This window comes from Hemiscyllium ocellatum, chromosome 21 (genome assembly GCF_020745735.1).
Source record: "Hemiscyllium ocellatum isolate sHemOce1 chromosome 21, sHemOce1.pat.X.cur, whole genome shotgun sequence".
NCBI lineage: Eukaryota > Metazoa > Chordata > Chondrichthyes > Orectolobiformes > Hemiscylliidae > Hemiscyllium > Hemiscyllium ocellatum.
The window spans coordinates 52,747,310-52,767,425 of record NC_083421.1 but is presented as its reverse complement, the minus strand read 5'-3'; the positions used below and the strand labels follow the sequence as shown (position 1 = coordinate 52,767,425).

At 41.2% G+C, this 20,116-nt stretch overlaps 1 protein-coding gene across 6 annotated transcripts in view; it reads right to left on the bottom strand.

Moving 5' to 3' along the window:
* Window positions 1-20,116, bottom strand: part of setx (senataxin) — a 110,663-nt gene that overhangs the window by 7,530 nt on the left and 83,017 nt on the right. For all 6 annotated transcript variants that reach the window (XM_060841471.1, XM_060841475.1, XM_060841472.1 and 3 more), the window contains 8 exons: window positions 19,581-19,684; window positions 11,731-11,802; window positions 7,908-8,057; window positions 6,938-7,045; window positions 5,627-5,814; window positions 4,563-4,655; window positions 3,404-3,580; window positions 1,518-1,616 (listed from right to left, as the gene is read on the bottom strand). In XM_060841471.1, coding sequence (XP_060697454.1) covers window positions 1,518-1,616; window positions 3,404-3,580; window positions 4,563-4,655; window positions 5,627-5,814; window positions 6,938-7,045; window positions 7,908-8,057; window positions 11,731-11,802; window positions 19,581-19,684 — 991 coding nt within the window. The remainder of the gene's footprint in view (window positions 1-1,517; window positions 1,617-3,403; window positions 3,581-4,562; window positions 4,656-5,626; window positions 5,815-6,937; window positions 7,046-7,907; window positions 8,058-11,730; window positions 11,803-19,580; window positions 19,685-20,116) is intronic.

The following is a 20,116-nucleotide window of genomic DNA, read 5'->3' as shown; positions in this document are numbered from 1 at the left end:
ACACACTCAACTCTGACCTCCAGCATCTGCAGACTCACTGTCTCCTATCAACTGCCTAGTGCAAGCTCTTATTCTACCTTACTTCTGGATATCACATGTGAGCGTGTTATGCTGGAAATCAAACCCCAATGTCCCTGGAGTCATCACAAAAGTTAGTTTTAAAAGTATGTGAGATTTTCCCAATCCCGTGTTAGACCCAGTTTGATCGAAAGGACAGATCAGGTTCCTGCACTTAATATGAACCACTACATATAATAAATAAATAAATACTCCAACTACAGACAAATTATGATATGCTTGCATTTAACTCTACTGGTTAAAACCCAAACCCTCTTACAACCCCAGCCATCTCCCCACCCCACTATCCCCCCCCCCAAAAAAAAACACAAATAGACAAGACGTAAAGGGTGGTTGATATGGAGGAGAAGGTTGGGAAGGGATTTCAGTGCTTCCTGTTCACATGTCTTGCTGATCTTGTGCTGATCAGTACACTGCTTCTTAATCTTTATTCCTTGGATGCTTTTACTTGCTTGCAGGAGGCACAGGGTGACTGGCTCACACTTCGAAAAAGATCTCTGACATATTAATTAAGTTACACCTTAAAGCAACTGAAGGAAAAAAACTGGTTTTCTTCAGGCTTAATTTTGTTTTACTGCAAAGAATGGGAAAGCTCCTGAGCTTGCAGTTATCTGATTGCTCCTGTTCAGTTACCTGGGAGCCAATTACAAAGTTGTTGACATGCGGAGGGAGTTTATCAATAATTGGTCACTAGTCCACTAATCAATCAGCTCCTTGTGACGGCTTAAAGTGTCATATGTACACAGCCCTTGGTTCCAGATTGTCTGCAAACCACTTATTACTGCATGAACCAGCAGCAAGTAAACAGTACCCACAATGAGCGTCAAGTCACTTGCTTTCAAAAAAACGCACTAATCCTCAAGTAATACTTAGTTATTTTTTCCCATTTCAGTTTACAATCAAAAATATTGATAAATAAAAAGAGACAGTCGATTCCAGCCTTGGGTGACTGTAGAGTTTGCATGTTCTCCCTGTGTCTTCGTGGTTTCCTTTGTGTTCCAGTTTCCTCCCAAAGCCCAAAGATGTGCAGGTAAGGTAGACTGACCATCGGAAAAGTAGGCTTACAGGGCTAGGGTAGAGGATATGGATCTGGGTGGGATCTTCAGAGGATCAGTGTGGACTTGATGGGGCAAATGGCTTGCTTTCACACAGTAGGGATTCTACGATTCTAGGTCTGCAGCATAGAGAAAATTGGGTCAGCCAAACGGGTCTGCGCCAGTTAAAGTAACCATCTAGAGGGTTAGGTTATGAAAGTGAGATGCAAACTTCAGATGATTTCAAAGACCTGTTTCTCTTTGACTCATCAAAACATCCTGATCATCCTCAAATAAAGGAGGATCCATAAAAGAGGAACGACAAAACCAAAATAAAAACAACAGTAAAGCAACAGTGGGCCAAAAGGGGCCAAGTGGGAACAAGTCAGGGTAAAATCACTTCACCCAATAGATCCTTGAAAATTGCTTGCTCTGACGCAGGTAACAATGATGCAGTCCTTCTCGCAGCCTTGAAATCCATCCACTGTGCCCACCTGCACTGTCCTGAAAGAGGAAAACCAGAGCATTAAATATAATAACACGTATTTATCCCAATTCTAAGCTGAAATGTTGATCACAGATACGCATAAAAATTGAGAAATGTGCATTCTGAAGGTGGGAACATTATAAATGGATTCATATTTCAGTATAAAAAAGCAGATCTGTGGAAAATAAACTCTGCTCCTCTCTGACTTTATATTATACTCATTCCCCTCACTTATGAAAGTACTGACCCTTTGCTAGTATAAGGTTGGACAGGTAGCAGGTACTCTCCAGTACTTCACTGTACTTAAGCACCAACTATTAACATTGGAAAACTAGTTTGAAGGTGAGAGGGCTGATTATGGCCTCATTCAACACTAAATAACCTCCAGGCAGAGCCACAGGAAAGGGGCCAGAAGCAGAAATCCTCATCTGTTTCGACTTAACAAGAGATGCTGTGATCAATTGTAACATCATTATAATTACCCACAACCTGTACTCTATTTCTCAGCTTTCAAAGGATAAAGGGTTGAGAACCGAGACACTGATGCAAGAGTCAAAAATGTGGCACTGATATTACAATCAGAGCAGCCACGATCTCAGTGAATGGTAGGGCAAGCAGGTAGGCTATTCCTAATCAGATGAGCTATTCCTAATCTTAACTTGCACATTTGATCAACTGAGTGGGGATTCATGAAAATTGTTTCTGAGCCACATCCAATCATTTCATGCTTCATTTGAACTTGCATTTGAAGTGAGCTTTTAACATTGAGGAAACTTCAATCTAATGTCAGCATCTGACAGTCATCACAGGGTAAACCGGCAAAACAGAATCCATCATGCAAGTGTACCACCTACTGGTTAAAATGAGCTACAACTTGCTTTCTCATCATTTATAAGAAACGTCACACAGCACTTTAAATGCCAGATTGATGAAGTTACAGCAAACTTCTATAACACATTTTATGAATCGTTCCTCCAGAAAACTGGTTTCCAGTTGCATTGTAGCTGATCTCATGACTTTCACAAATGCTAATGGCCAGGACATAGCAAAAACAAAAGGGAGGTATCTATGCAAATACCAGAAAGCTGACTGGGAAAATGGGGACATATACAGAATTATTAAATATTAGTGTACATAGTCTTACTATTTTTATTATACGCTTAAAAGCCTAAAATGTCAGCCAAGACATCAAGACAATCCAAGAGCAACAAATTTATAAACATTACTTTCTGTAACATTATGAATGAGACTCCCATCCATACCCCAGAACATTACACGATATCTGCCTTAAAACGCCAGCAGCCAAATCAGTAGTATAGGGACTCGGTGATTAGCACTGCTGTGGCTCAATGCTAGGGACTGGGATTGATCAGTTTTGGGTCATTGTCTGTTGAATTTGGACTTTGTCAGGTGCACTGGTTTCTTCCCAAAGTCCAACCATGTTTAGGTTAAGTGGATTGACTGTGCTAAATTGCCTTGTAGTGTCAGGAAAATGAAAGTTATGTGGATTAGCCAAGGTAAATGCTGAGTTACAGGATAGGGTGGGGAGTAGGTCTGGGTGGGATGCTCTTCGGAGAGTCAGCGCAAACTTGATGGGCCAAATGGCCTCTTCTGCACTGTAGAAATTCAATGATCCACATGTAATGTCCAAAACTATACTCCATTAATTTATGTGCATCTCAAGTTGCTGATACCAGAAGTGAAATCATAAGTCACAAAATAAGTAATCAAATATATTTTTTTCCCCAGAAAACATAAACGACATGAATATGTAATTAAAGGTCAGTACTCAAGTTTCACATACCTGCCTTGTTCAAGGCCAGCAGTTCTCGACTCTTGATCAATCTGATTCATGATTTTCTGTTTCTGTGCATTATAGGGGGTAATCACTCCAATATTACGACAAATGCCTTTTTGTTTCTCTGCAATCATACTGATCAAAGCTATTACCAGTTTCACTTCCTGTGCGTTGGTGTAAGAACTGTAAAGAAAAGGTGCAATGGAGGTGAGATGAAAAGTCTAGGATAAAGGATTTTGTGCCTTGCCTGACAATGCAGTTTCCAATAATACCAGAATGCTTCAGCTTAAATGATAAGCAGTAGAGTCATGACCAAATAATTGATTCTACTTTCTGCAGTTTGAAATGTCCAGAGATCACTTTTAAAATTAGAACTAGTTAATGGTAACTAACACATTGTACACAATCGATCCATCCTCAGTTCAACAACTAACACCATATTTAAAATGTAAAATGCCATCTGATTTCATCTGGATTAACAAAGACCACACAACTCTCATGTTTTGCCCCAAGTATATGCTGAATTAGTAGAGATGGCTCAAGGTCTGCTAACTTGGCCTCAGTTTGTCTGGGCTGGGATGGAGCAGGATGGGCAGCTGAGAAGTCTTCTCTACACTTGCCAAAACGTTGTTTTAGGATTGAATAGTAGAAAGCATCACTGTTGGCTTCTGCAACTCACATTAATCCCACAGCATGAATATCTTGGATCTATTTGACACTTTGGTACAATCTTCACACAAGGGAGTATTATTGAAAATCAAGAAATGTAAATGATAAACAGTCCTGAAAATGAAGCCAATAGAGGAAATGCTGGAAAATCTCAGCGGGTCTGGCAGCATCTGTAAGGGGAGAAAAGAGCTGATGTTTCGAATCTAACTGATCCTTTGTCAAAGCTTTGACAAAGAGTCAGTTAGACTCGAAACGTCAGCTCTTTTCTCTCCTTACAGATGCTGCCAGACCTGCTGAGATTTTCCAGCATTTTCTCTTTTGGTTTCAGATTCCAGCATCTGCAGTAATTTGCTTTTATCCTGATAATGAAGACTGCTCTGGTGAGAACTGTGCTGGTCCACATCTGCTTCACACAAGCATCAAATCTCCTGTCTTGTGTATAACAAATGCAAGATAGAAATTACTTTGAAAAGAGATGATCAGGTTTAAAACATACTCATTCTCCCGGCATTCATATCCATCCGTCACATCAAACAACATGTATGACTGGAAAGGCCAGGTCAGAGAACAACGTTGCATCTCTGTCTTCCTGGAAAAACACAAGGGGTTGGTGGGAGTAGAGGAGGAAAGAAATTGGAAATAATATCATGTTGACTAAAGCCATTAGGTGAAATTTGATATTATTTGAAAAATGCTAAATAAAAACAGGAAAGATTTTGATGATTATATTTTAAAATAATATAGCATTGCAAAGTCACAAAAATATTTCATTGGATATCTACTATATCTCAACAGGTTAATAGTCTGAATCAATTTGAATCGGAGGCCAAAGGTTACTCCCATAATGTAAGACTATAACTTGGTCACTTAAAGGAAAGCGAATAGCCCACAAGAGATTTCTATACAGAAATAGCAAAATATAGAAGTAATCTTACCACATGATATCTCATTCAAGTTATTTCCTATATGTTGTTTATGTAAAGTTATACAATTTTAAAAGTGAAATAAGATATATTTTAAACGGAGAGGTTATATAATAGTTTACATCCTTCCAGTAACATCAGCGAAATAATAATAAAAGGTTAAAATGAGAAACAACCTACTAAACATGCCATATCTACATGGGACACTGGTGTAACAACACTGCATACCCATTTACAAGAGCAACAGGGAATAAAAAATGAAAGTGCGAGAGAAACCCAGCAGGTCTGGCAGCATGTGTGGATAAAGAGTTAATTTATCAGTTGCAATAGGACTCTGATTCGACTTGAAACATTAACTCTGTTTCTACACATGCTGTTAGATCTATGGAGTTTCTCCAGTGTTTTCAGTGTATTTCTTGACTCCAGCACCTGCAGTTTTTTCTTATTTATTTTAGCAACAGGGAATCATTGTTTCACAATCGAACAAATAATTGCCAAATTTATCAAATGTGGACCAGGCTGTATACGCAAGTAAATTGATTGGGAATGTAGGGTGGAGGAGGATCACTAGAGATGGATAGAAGTTAATTCTTGTGAAAGCAACAATGCACAAGTTTAATAATCTTTGTCTTCTTACTCATCTGTCTTCAACAAACTTCTATAGATGTACTTGGAGGGAAAATGGCAGATGTCAGGATGCATCCTGTACTGAGTTAATAGCATGATTACTGGGCTCTGTCCAGAATTATTCTGCTTCACTTCATTCTGCAGGGACATTTGCAACCGACACATCATTGATCGGCCATAGCGCAACTCCTTTGCTTTCTATAAGATGAGAAATGTGTTAATCGTTTTCCAATTACATTCATTCAGTTTGAGAGAGATACACTTTAACATGTTAATAACATAAATTATACATTTGAATATTATTTTATACAGGATAAAATATTTAACAATGGTTTTATTTCAGCAGAACAACCTTGTTGTAATGACATTATACGGTTGGGATTTAAATGAACACAACGCAAAGCAAGTAGGTCAAACGCTTCATGAATGTGATCCTGGCATTTATTAGGAGAACAGAAGACCAGGGCAAATAGGACCAGCTGTAAGTCATCCAGTCCCTCAAATCTATCTGCAAATTAGCAAGACCATGGATAACCCTCAATCTTGATAAATTGCTGCCTCTCTCTAGTTCCAAGAGTCAAAACAAAATCTTTGATCTCAGCTCAAGCAAAAGATGGACCAGAACAGACTGTGAAAGGCACAGGGAACAGTTCCCTAACACTCTGACTAGAAAGCAGGATGCTGCCTTCACAACTATAATGAGATTGTGATTAGGTGCCAATAGCCTGTTGGTCCTCTGGTCTCAGTGAACAAGCCTCAATTATTGCAGGCTGTATACTCTTGTTTAATTTACTAACGCATCATATGTAAACTACTGCTTATTAAAGTACTTAAAAATTCCTTATGAATGGCTGGCTGGCCTAACTGGGTAACTGTGATCACAAACGCCCCAAATCTATCATTGTTGCACTTTCTAATAATGATGGTTTAGGGAATTGTGGTTAATCTTCCAATCAAGCTCAGAGAAGCAATATTGGTTATGTGTCAAACAGGAACCATGTATATTGTTCTGCAGGTTGGTGGACATCAAAGAGGAAAATGACTTTGACCATTTGCACCAGGTTAGAGAAGGTCAACTGACTCAACTAGCAAGTTGCTTGCAGGGATGAAAATAGATTATAAAAGTTTTACAGGAAAGGGAGCAACAGTAACCTGGTGTGTATGGTGGTGGGAGGAAGAATAAGGGATAGGTAGATACGGAGCAAACATTGGAATTTAATATTTTTAAATCCAGTTACTGGAGTGCAGCAAACCATAGCAATAAACTGGTTAAGATCTCTTACATACACGAGGAACTTAATATTTCTCAAGGCATTCTTACCATGGAGATTATGGTTGGTGGCAACTGTTCATGGTCTCCAACAAGAACAAGTTTAGGACAGCGATATATCAAAGGAATCAGTATTTCTGTTTCGCATGCCTGCCCAGCCTGAAAAGAACAGGTGAAATAATTCAGGCCCCCAACTGTGCAGTGATAGCTAAATATATGATTACCTTCCTGCTCAATCTCTTGAGAACGATCAACAAACAGGAACATTACGTGCTGTTTTTTCTGTTCTGAAACAACAGTTGCCACAGTGGGAATGTTGTCACAGTGGGAGATTATCTTCCATTAACACCTTCATTATCAGGTCGCTACCAAACCAAATTATCAGAGAAATAGCTCATTAATTGGTGGTTGCTAAGACCAAAACCAAAAGCAATAATTTGCTTGAGGGTCATTTGCTGATCTTAATAGAAGCACAAATATGGACGTTGCACTTCACTGCTTAATAGTCGTTTTCAAAAAAGCCGACACTATTAAGCATTTTGCAGTTCTTTTGTAAAACAATCTGAGTCACCTTTGATAACTAAAAGCAGCAATGCCTTAAGCCAATTGCTTTTCAGAAATCACTTGGAAGATTAGGTCTTACAGCAGGAAGCCTAGGTACTGACTGGTTAAAGGAGTTCCTTACACTGAATATTCAATTTCTATTACTTTCCCTCAAAATATTCTCACACTATTCAATTGTAAAGTCATTAGATCGGATGTGAACTTTAATGAAGATTCAATGAGACTGGAAATGTTAGCTTGCTCTCTCTCTCCATGCATGCTGTCCAACCCGCTGTGATCTGCAGCATTTCTTGTTTTCAGATCTGATGTGAGAATCACTTCCAAAATACTAACCTTTCTTGCCCTTTCAAATGTTGAATTACATACTCCATCCAATTTTATTGCAGACTGCTGACCTTTCTCTTTATCTTTGGTGCTTAACTCATTGGCTATCACTGTGAAATTTATTTCCACTCACCTCATCCACAACAATACAACTAAATGGTTCATGTCCCAGTTTTCGGAATGACATCTCCAAAAGCATAATCCCACAGGTACTCAAAGTGCAGCAGATGATGTGTGCTTCCAGAATAATGTTTAGTTGCATGTCCTGGGTTTGTCCTCGAAGCTGGAAAAAAAGTGAGGAATTCATTCCAAAATTGCCTGGGTAAAATAATGGGTATGAAAATGTGGGAGAACGTCTGCTTCCCTGCCCACCCACAGCATGGCCACAAAGAGCACAAGGAACCATGTCTGCCTAAACCACAACACGACGGCTGGAGGAGGAGCGTCTCATCTTCCGCCTGGGAACCCTCCAACCACAAGGTATGAATTCAGATTTCTCCAGTTTCCTCATTTCCCCTCCCCCCACCTTGTCTCAGTCGGTTCCCTCAACTCAGCACCGCCCTCCTAACCTGCAATCCTCTTCCTGACCTCTCCGCCCCCACCCCACTCCGGCCTATCACCCTCACCTTGACCTCCTTCCACCTATCCCACCTCCATCGCCCCTCCCCCTAGTCCCTCCTCCCTACCCTTTATCTTAGCCTGCTTGGCTCTCTCTCTCTCTTATTCCTGATGAAGGGCTTATGCTCGAAACGTCGAATTCTCTATTCCTGAGATGCTGCCTGGCCTGCTGTGCTTTGACCAGCAACACATTTGCAGCTGTGATCTCCAGCATCTGCAGACCTCATTTTTTAAACCACAACACAAACTACCCAGAATGCCTCTGCCTTGACCAAACAGGCTAAGTAAGACACAAGGCAGCAAACAGGAGATGACTCAAGCCACTTCCAAACTAGGGAATACACTTCCCAAGACAGCCTGACAATAGATTTCCTTGCCCTCAGTAAGCACAACTGTTCCCGAAGCCCTAAGGACAGCCTTGCTGCTCACACATGCTGGAACTCCACAAAGGATGCTCAGACTGAAAGGCAGCAAAGTACCTCACTTGTGGACTAACCACAATGGAAACCCATTGATGCTAGGATGTGAAACATTAGCATCTACCTCTCACAGAAGATTGGAATCTCCTGATTCAATCACAGACTGATTGCTGCTACCGGACGGCTGATTGTCCTCCCATTGATTGTCTTTTACTCTTGATTGTACTGTAATTCACACCACATTACTGTCCCCCAATAAAACTGCCTGTGCCCACTGCTCTGGGAAGAGAACCCTTGATCTACCTGTATAGATTATCAGTTTTGTGTCAGCCTAAGCAATTTCTCTTCTAGCCATATCACTTATAATGAACAGTTTGTCAATTTCACTATGATCCTCATTTGTGGTCTCTGCTCAACTGGGAGAAAGGAAGGACTGCAGATACTGGAGATCAGAGCTGAAAAAGGTGTTGCTGGAAAAGCGCAGCAGGTCAAGCAGCAACCAAGGAGCAGGAGGATCGACGTTTCGGGCATAAGCCCTTCTTCAGGAATGAGGAGGGTATGCCAAGCAGGCTAAGATAAAAGGTAAGGAGGAGGGGCTTGGGGGAGGGGCATTGGGAATGCAATGGGTGGAAGGAGGTTAAGGTGAGTGTGATAGGCCGGAGTGGGGGTGAGGGCGGAGAGGTCGGGAAGAAGATTGCAGGTCAAGAAGGCGGTGCTGAGTCCGAGGGTTGGGACGGAGATAATTTTATTTCGGCCACCTCCAAACAGACCCCACCACCAAGGATATATTTCCCTCCCCTCCCTTATCAGCATCCCACTCCGCGACTCCCTCGTCAGGTCCACACCCTCCACCAACCCAACCTCCATCCCCAGCACCTTCTCCTGCAACCGCAAGAAATGCAAAACTTGCGCCCACACTTCCCTCCAAGGCCCCAAGGGATCCTTCCATATCCATCACAAATTCACCTGCACCTCCAGACACATCATTTACTGCATCCGCTGCACCTGATGTGGCCTCCTCTACATTGGGGAGACAAGCCACCTACTTGCGGAATGTTTCAGAGAACACCTCTGGGACACCCGGACCAACCAACCCAACCACCCCGTGGCTCAACACTTTGACTCCTCCTCCCACTCCACCGAGGACATGCAGGTCCCTTGGCCTCTTCCATCCCCAGACCATGGCAAAATGACGCCTGGAGGAAGAGCGCCTCATCTTCCGCCTAGGAACCCTCCAACCACAAGGGATGAATGCAGATTTCTCCAGCTTTCTCATTTCCCCTCCCCCCAATCTTATCTCAGTTCCAACCCTCAGACTCAGCACCGCCTTCTTGACCTGCAATCTTCTTCCCGACCTCTCCGCCCCCACCCCTTCTCTGGCCTATCACACTCACCTTAACCTCCTTCCACCTATCGCATTCCCAACACCCCTCCCCCAAGTCCCTCCTCCCCACCTTTTATCTTAGCCTGCTTGGCACACCCTCCTCATTCCTGAAGAAGGGCTTATGCCCGAAACGTCGATTCTCCTGCTCCTTGGATGCTGCCTGACCTGCTGTGCTTTTCCAGCAACACATTTCTGATCAATTGGGCTAAATTTTCTGATAGAAAGTAAAACATTAGGCTACAGAAGTAGTTACGAAAGAAGAGGATAATGATTTTGTGGTGGATAGATGTTACTACATTGAAACCCAGAGGCTGCTATAACATGCCACCTCTACTACGGAGGTCTGGTCTCAACTACTGCATAAAGAATTCAAACTTAGATGGAGGAAATTGAGAAAGAAAAGTTTCACTAATGGCACAATAATTAACAGTTTATCAAAAAGTTACAAAACACCAAACATAAAACCAGAAGTCAAAAGACTAAAATTTGTATCCAAGCATATTCTGGTTACTTTGTTTGTCAATGTTTAAGTTCAAGATCAGATTAACATTTAACAAATGAAATACTTATTGACCACATTGTTGATCAGCCCCTTAATGTTGTGAGCCAATTGTCAATGCTTCAGCAACCTGAAAAAATATTATCACTTGTGTTGCGTCCAAGTTCTTATTCTTGCCTGAGCAACTTAGTCTCTAGCATGTATTAACATTTAATAAAATGATCCATACATTTAAAAATGGCTTATTACACCAAATTCTTTTAAAAGTTTCTTCATCCAGAGTGGTGAGCCTGTGGAATTCGCTACCACAGAAAGCAATCGATGCCAAAACATTTGAGGAGGAGTTAAGTACTTCATGACATGATTCAGTTTTAGGATGCAGTGACTTTTACAGAGTTAGATTAATTCAGCACAGAAACAGACCCTTCAGTCTAACTTATCCATGCCTACCAAGTTTCCCAAACAAAATTAAACTTGGCCCATACCCCAATAACCTTTCCTATTCATGTGTCTATCCAAATGCTTTTTAAATGTTGAAACTGTACCTGCATCTACCACCTCCTCCAGCAGTCCATTTCATACACGAACCACTGTGTGTGCGTTAATAAAAAGCTCCTCAGTTTCCTTTTAAATCATTTTCCTCTCACCTTAAAAATACCTCCCCTAGTTTTGAACTCACCCACCCTCAGGAAAAGACATTTGCTGTTCATTTTATTGAAGCCCCCCATGATTTTATAAATCTCTACAAGGTCACCCCTCAACCGCCCATGCTCAGTGAAGAAAAGTCCCAGCCTATCCTTACAACTCAAACCCTCCAGTCCCAGAAACATCCTGTAATTCCCAGAATATCAAAAGAAAGTTATGATGAAAAATCTGGATAATAATAAATATTTATTTAAATCACTAAAAGATGACTATTCAGTGCATTTAAAATGTTCAGTAAACTGCCAGGCAGCTGCAACTGTAAATTTCTGCAAATTGACAGGTTATAGACGTAATAGGTGTTTGAAAAACAGCAAAATTTTTCAGTTCTTACCTCCTTCAGTTTGCGTCCAAGTTCCTCTCTCTCTTTCTCCAATTGTCTCTTTTCTCGTGTTGCCATTTCAATCTGGAGAATAGATGGCAAGATAGAAAATCTTTGGTTTCCAAATGATCTCTGAAACTGCCACTCTAATGCTAATATCCTCACAGTAATCAAATAACTCATTTGTGAATAAGATGTATCCGTCTTTTAAAGCATGAGTACAGCAACTTCAATATTCTGGAATTACAATACAAATTATTAAATATCCATTATTAAATTTACTACTTCTGCTCTTACCGGCATTCCTAACAGACCCTACTGTGATTTCTCTTCCTGTACATGAACTCTATTAGATAGATTCATGTTTAGATTGAGGTCAAACTCTACTGTTCTAAGATCAAGTCTCCAACAATAATGCCACTATATCCACAGCGACAAAAGCTTTCAATAAAAATAATTAAAACAAGGATAGCAATTTAAACATAGAATTAAATATATTTCAGATGATAAAACATATTTTAGTTGGAGAATTTAAGATGCAAATGATGCAACAGTACATTTAATCTTTTTGTGCAAGGTATTTTGGAAGAGAATCATTTTATCATATTGGTTGGGACGGACTATTTATTCGTAGCACTTAGGTCAAGGCAAGAATGGATACAGACAGAATCTAAAAGCAAATTTTTAGATCAAACAGGTTTGCATTCATATCACTAAACTTGGGCCAGAATGTATGGTGACAAAATGACAACAGGAAAGGAAGCAGGAGGCTAACTGGGAGAAAGTTATGATTCATGTAGAGTCGAAGAATGATCAAGGCAGGAATTGTCTGTTTTTCATATTCACCTCTACGTTATCTAATATGATTGTATTTTACTCATCAATAAAATTATTGCAGATCCATCATCCCTAGAATGCTTGCATCTTTCAAAAGAATTATACTGATCTTTGCACAGAAATGGACCATTTGGCCCAACAAGTCTGAACCAGAATGTAAATATCACACCAGCCTCCTCTTGCCCAACTTCAGCTTCAACTTTGAAGCGAGTATGTCAACTGATAGACAAAGAAACAAGATTCCTTCTTTATATTAAATCAAAATAATTACCAGATAGTAAACAGGACTTCCTAGTTAATAATGTCACTTCTTGAATGCTTCTTTGATATTCTAATAATTCTCATTTATGACGACTCAATGGTATTATCGCTAGGCTATTCATTCAGAAGCTCTAATGTCCTGGGGTCCAGGTCCAAATCCCGCCCTGGCAGATAGTGGCATTTGAATGCCATAAAATAAAAATAAAATCGGGAATTAACAGTCTATTGATGATCATGAAACCATTGCTGATTGTTGGGGAAAAGATCTGGTTCACTGCTGTCCTTCAGGGAAGGAAATCTGCCATCTTTTGGTCTAGCTTAGATGCTGTTGCCAGAGCCACAATAATGTGGCTGACTCCCACTCGCCCTCTGAAATGTCAGTTGTATCATCCGCTACAAAGTCTCAATAAAGAAATGAAACCAGAAGGACCACGTGACATTGACGTAAGAACTGGAAACAACAACAGTAAAAACAGTCCTGACAACCCTGAAAATCTTACTGGGGACATGTGCCAAAATTGGGAGAACAGTCTCACAGACAGGTCAATCAGTTCTTCTCGATGTTGAGCAAGATTTGGAAGCAGCACTGAGGGTGGCAAGAGCACAAAATATACAGCTGCTAGACTGGGTCTGCAGCAGGCTGTAAAGGAAGCATCAAATAGGAAAACCATACATGACATCTTCAAACTGCCTCCTGCAGATGCATCTGCCCGTGACACTATCGGTAAGATTGACCAGCGCACATTCGTGCAAAGTTGAAATCCTTCCTTCACACGGAGAATACCCACCATTGTGTTGTGTGGCACTAACACCAGGCTAAGTGGTATAGACTTTGAACAGATCTACCAACTCAAGTTTGGGCAACTACAAGACGCTATAGAACATCAACAGCAGAATTGCACTCTAACACAATCTTCACAACGACAGGTATTTAGCATGCTTGTCCTCTTTGCTCAGTCTTTTGAGAGAGTAGCAGTTGGGAGGTAATGTTGGGGCTGCAGAGGACATTGGTGAGGCATCTTCTGGAGTACTGTGTTCAGTTCTGGTCACCCTGTTATAAGCAAGATATTAAGCTGGAGAGGGTTCAGAAGAGGTTTACCAGGATGTTGCTGTGTAGAAGCTTTCAGCCATAAAGGCTAGATAGTCCTGTACATGCAAGGTTTAGGATGTAGGTTTGCTCGCTGAGCTGTAGGTTTGATATCCAGATGTTTCATTACCTGACTAGGTAACATCATCATTGGCGACCTCCAAGTGAAGCGAAGCTGTTTCTCCTGCTGTCTATTTATATCTTTCTCCTGGATGGGGTTCCTGGGGTTTGTGGTGATGTCATTTCCTGTTCGTTTTCTGAGGGGTTGATAATTGGCATTTAGACCTATGCATTTTTTTTTAAATGGCATTGTGGTTGGAGTGCCAGGCCTCTAGGAATTTTGCATTACCGCTTCTGCTATGAATCCTGATAGCGGAGATCCCATGGGTGTGCCGTTGGTTTGTTTGTAGACTATGTTGTTGAAAGTGAAGTGGGTGGTGAGGCACAGGTCCACTAGCTTCATGATGTTTTTGTTGGTAATGTGATTGATGGTGGTTGGTGTGTGTGTGTGTGTGTGTGTGTGTGTGTGTGTGTGTGTGTGTGAGAGAGAGAGATGGTCTCCTCAAAGTGTGGTAAGTGTTTCCTTTGTCAGGTCGATGTTGATGGAGGTGAATAGTGCTGTTACGTCGAATGAGATCATTGTTTCGTCTTCCTCTATTTTGATGTTTTTGATGACTTTTAGGAATTCCTGGGTGGAGTGGATGGAGTACTGTGACTCTTCTATTCAGTATTTCAGTCTCGCGTGTAGTTCTTTGGCCAGTCTGTAAGTTGGTGTTCCGGGTAGTGAGACTGTGTGTCTGAGGGGGGGCTCCTGGTTTATGGATTTTGGTAGGCCGTAGAATCGTGGGGTGTTGGTCCTGTTGGGTTTCATTTTCTGGAATTCCATCTTGTTTAATTGTCCGGAATTGTGTAATTTTCTTAGGAGATATGTAATTTTGTTTCCTAGTTGTGGGGTCAGGTCTAGCGCCACCTGTTGGCAGGTGTTGGTGTCTGCGAGTAGTGCATTGGCTTTCTCTATGTAGTCCCTTCTGTTCAGGATGACTGTGAACTGACCTCTGTCTGCAGGTAATATAACGATGTTTTTGTCTTTTTTGAGGTTTTCTAGGACTTACTTTTTTTATGTGTTCAGTTTGTTTCCTTCCCTCTTTTGGCTCACAGTGGTGCAACTGTCTGACTGATAGTTTGTTGTGTTTCTTCCGTGAGATTGTTGTCCTTCAATGTGGTTTCTAATGCCCCTCAGAAATCCTTCTCGTCAGCGTCTCAGTAATTGAAATTTAATCCTTTTACTAGTACTGCATTTTCTGTGTTGGATAGGGTCTGGTCTGATACGTTCTTTATCCATGCCTCTGTGTTATCGGTTTTGTCTTTTTTTGTGAGTTTGTCAAGTTTTTTCTTCAGGTCCCGATTTTTCTTTATCTGTTTGTCGTTGTTTGGTGTTTATGGCTCGTTCTACCGTGTCTGTCCATTCTTGATTTGTTGCTTATTTGAATAACAGTTTTTGGCGCGCAATTTCCAGTTGTATTTTCAGAGTCTGTGGTGGGCGTCATTGATTAGTTCTTGGAGCATTCTGCGCCCGTTTTGTTCTGTTAAACTTCTGGCTTGAAACACCCTAACTACACGCAAGACTGAAATATTGAGAAGAGTCACAGCACTCCATCCACTCCACCCAGGTATTCCTAAAAATCAAAAACACCAAAATAGAGGAAGACGAAACAATGACCTCATTCGACGTAACAGCACTATTCACCTCCATCAACATCGACCTGGCAAAGGAAACACTTACCACACTTTTAGAAGAGACCATCACACACACACACCAACCACCATCAATCACATTACCAACGAAAATATCATGAAGCTAGTGGACTTGTGTCTCACCACCCACTTCACTTTCAACAACACAGTCTACAAACAAACCAACGGCACACCCATGGGATCTTCGCTATCAGGATTCATAGCAGAAGCGGTAATGCAAAGACTAGAACAAACAGCCCTACTAACCATCAAACCAAAAATCTGGGTCCGCTACGTAGATGACACCTTTGTCATCACAAAATGAAACAAGATAGAAGAGACATTTAATATCAACAACACCCTCACAGGCATAAGGTTCCCCCAGGAGGAATAAACTGACAACAAGCTCGCATTCCTGGATGTCACAGTCGAAAGAAAGGACAACACAGAACTACAAACCTGCGTATACAGAAAACCGACAAACACTGACCAAATACTTAACTATACCAGCAACCACCCCAACACACACCAACAAAGCTATTCCAATGATCCACCACACACTGCAGCACAGACGAACTTCGGAAAACTGAGGAGAACCAGTTATACAACGTATTCAAGAAGAACGGATACTCAAATAATACAGTGCATAGATTCCTCAAGAACAAACCACGAAGTAGACCAAACACAGCCAGAAACCCTAACCACCTTACCATACAAAGTAGTTTCAGAAATGACAGCCAGACTACTGAGACCCCTCGGAATCCTAGTAGCACACAAACCCACAAACACTCCCAAACAAAAACTAACAAACTTAAAAGACCCAGTACAACCCATGGACAAAACCATCATCATCTACAAAATTGCATGCAAGGACTGCCACAAACACTACGTAGGACAAACAGGAAGAAAGTTTGCCACCAGGATACACGAACACCAGCTAGCCACAAAAAGACACTACCCTCTCTTCCTCGTAACCCTACACACGGATGAAAAAAACCACCATTTCGACTGGGACAACATATCTATCCTGGGACAGGCTAAGCAAAGACATGCCAGAGAATTCATAGAGGCCTGGCACTCTAACCACAACGCCATAAAAAAAAAACGCATCAACCCCTCAGAAAACGTTCAGGGAATGACATCACCACAAACCCCAGGAACCCCGTCCAGGAGAAAGATATAAATAGAAAGCAGGAGACAACAGCTTCGCTTCACTTGGAGGTCACCACTGATGATGTTACCTAGCCAGGTAATGAAACGTCTGGATATCAAACCTACAGCTCAGCGAGCAAACCTCCACCCTAGTCCTGTACATCGTTCACTAGAGCATAGGAGGTTAAGAGTTGATGTTTTATAAGTTTATAAAAATCATGAGGGATACAGATAGGGTTAATGATAGGTGTCTTTGTCCTAGGATAGATGATTTCAAGACTAGGGGCATTGTTTTAAGTTGAGAGGAGGGAGATTTAAAAAAGACCATGAGGGGTAAATTATTATTTTTTAAACAGAGTGGCTTAAGCGTGGAATGAAGTAGCTGATGTTTAAAAGACATTTGGATAGGTACATGAATAGGAAAGGTTTGCAGGGATGTGGGCCAACAGCAGGCAGATGGGACTAGTTTAAATTGGGATTATGTTTGGCATGGACTGGTTGGACCAAAGACTCTGTTTCCATGCTGTATGATCCTATGACTCAGGCCCAGCGTATCACTCATTCAACCATTATCATCAAGGCAGGGAATTAACTCTGGTTCAATGGAAAGTGCAAGAGTGCATGCCAGGAGCAGCATCAGACAGACCTAAAAATGTCGACCTGGTGAAGCCACCAAACCGGACCACTTTCATTCCAAACAGCATAAAGCAGCAAGTGATAGATGGAGCCAAGTCATCCCACAAGTCAACAGATCAGATCTAATCTTTTGCAGTCCTTCCACATTCAGTCATGAATGATAAAGGACAATTAAATAACTTCCTAGAGGTGAAAGCACCACAAATATCCCCATCCTCAATGATGGAAAAGCCCAGAATATCAGCACAAAAGGTAAGGTTGAACCATTTGTAGCAATCTTCAGCCAGAAGTGCCAAATGGATGACCCATCTTGGCCTCTTCCTGTGGTCCCCAGCATCACAAAAGCCGGTCTTCAGCTAACATGATTCGCTCCACATGATATCAGTGGTTGGAGACACTGGATACTACAAAAGGCTACAGGACCTGACAGCATTCTGGCAATACTACTGAAGACTTGTACTCCAGAACTTGCTGTCTCCCTAGTCGAGCTTTTCCAGTACAGCTACAACACTGGCACCCAGCCAACAGTATGCAAAATTGCCTAGGTTTGTCCTGTATACAAAAGGTTGGTCAAATCCAATCTTGCCAGTTACCATCCCATCAATCTACTCTCGATCATCAGTGAAGTGATGGAAGGAGTCATCAACAGTGCTATCAAGCAGCATCTGCTCAGTGATGGCCAGTTTGGGTACACTCAGTTCCTGACCTCATTATGACCTTAGTTAAAACATGGACAAATCAGGTGAATTCCAGAGGTGAACTGAGAGTGGCAGTTCTTGACACCAAGACTGCATCCAAACAGAGTATGGCATCAAGGAGTCCTAATAAAGCTGAAATCAATGGATATGGTGGGGGGGGGGGCAAATTATTCACTGACTGGAGTCTTACCCGGCATATAGGAAGATGGCTGTGGTTGTTGGAGGTCAGTCATCTCAGCTCCAAGACATCAAATGCAATAAGACCTGGAAAATATCCAGGCTTGGACTGACAAGTGTCAAGCAACATTCACAACACAAATGCCAGGCAATAATCATCGTCCACAAGAGACAGGGACAATATTATCACCCTTTGATATTCAATGCTGTTACTATACAGAATCCCCCACCATCAACATCCAGGCAATACCATTGACTAAAATATCAACTGGACTCACTATATAAATACCATGCCTACAAGAGCAGGACAGAAGTAAGGAATACTGCAGCAAGTAACTCACCTCCTGATTCCTAAACGTCTGTCCATCATCTAGGAGGACACAAGTCAGTAGTGTGGTGGAATACTCTCTACTTGTCCTCTCATTCCTGATGACCAGTAACAGCAATGTGCACAATCTAAAAGATGCACTGCAGACATTTACACTTGATTCTTAAACAGCACCTTCCAAGCCCATCACCACTTCCATTTAGAAGGACAGGGCAGCATAAACATGGGAATACTACCACCTGCAACTTCCCTTCCAAGTGACTCACCAACAGACTTGGAAATATATCGCTGATCCTTCGCAATCACTGGGTCAAAATCCTGAAATCCCCTCCTTTTCGTGTCTACCTACAGCACGTGAACTCTACCAACACTTCAAGGGTAACTAGTGACAGGCGATAAATGCTGGCCAGTCAGCAACAGCGAAGTCACATGAGAGAATAAAAAATATTTGGATTTAATCACAGGCACACGAGAGAGTCTTCTACTAGATGATGCACTTGTCCTTTAGATATTAGGAGTTGCAGGTTTAAAAGATACTTTGCGGTGTTGCTTATAATTTGCATGTTGTAAAGTATAAAGACTTCTACCATTACATGCAAATGGTGGGGTCTGAGGTGCCAATCAAGCTAGCTTCTTTATGTTGTTGAAGCTGCACTCATCTAAGCGAGTGGATTACTAAACGTAGCTCAGTTATTCCTGTTATTTTTAGATTTGGCTACTTTATCCTTTATACATAACAGACAATGTAATAAAATTAAACTGTAGTTCATTTCTGGTTTGCTCCCAGACACATTTTAGCATTATCTCCTATCACAGTATTGAAAGTCCAAACGATTTTGTGTGTTTTTTCAAAATAACTAAATATTTGACAAATTAAGTTCTTCAACCAGCTAGGTAATATAATCAATTCTGCACACTTTTAATCACACAACAGAAAGAAATCAGAAATTACCTGTTCCTTGTCTTTTTTGATAATGGCGCATCTCTTCCCCAGTTCATCTAGCTTCCTGTCCAACCAATCCTTTCGCCTCTGATCAGCATCATATTGACCCCTCTCTGCACAGCCACAATTGACCATTTTGGAATTGATAGCAAGATAAATAACTTAGAGACATTTAAACTCCTAGAAAATATTTTATTCAAATGAAGCAAAATCTACTCAACGATTGTTCTCTCAGATCATTTGCAGCTTTAGCTCTATGTTTCCATGAATTAAAACTTCCTTCAAGTATTGTGAGGCAGCAAAATATCACATTTTCCGGACTCCTGATATTTTAATACCAACTTATTTAATATTTGAAGAAATGGTAGGTGAATGAACTCTTTGTAAATAAAAATTCTTTCCTCCTCAACCCAAAGTGTGTTCTTACAACATTTTCAATAAACAATTTGCCTTTTAAAATTCTATGCTGGTTGTCCCTGATTAACTGACACACCTGCAACAGTTTGGTCATGTTATCCAATTCTCATCCCCAGCACAACCATTAC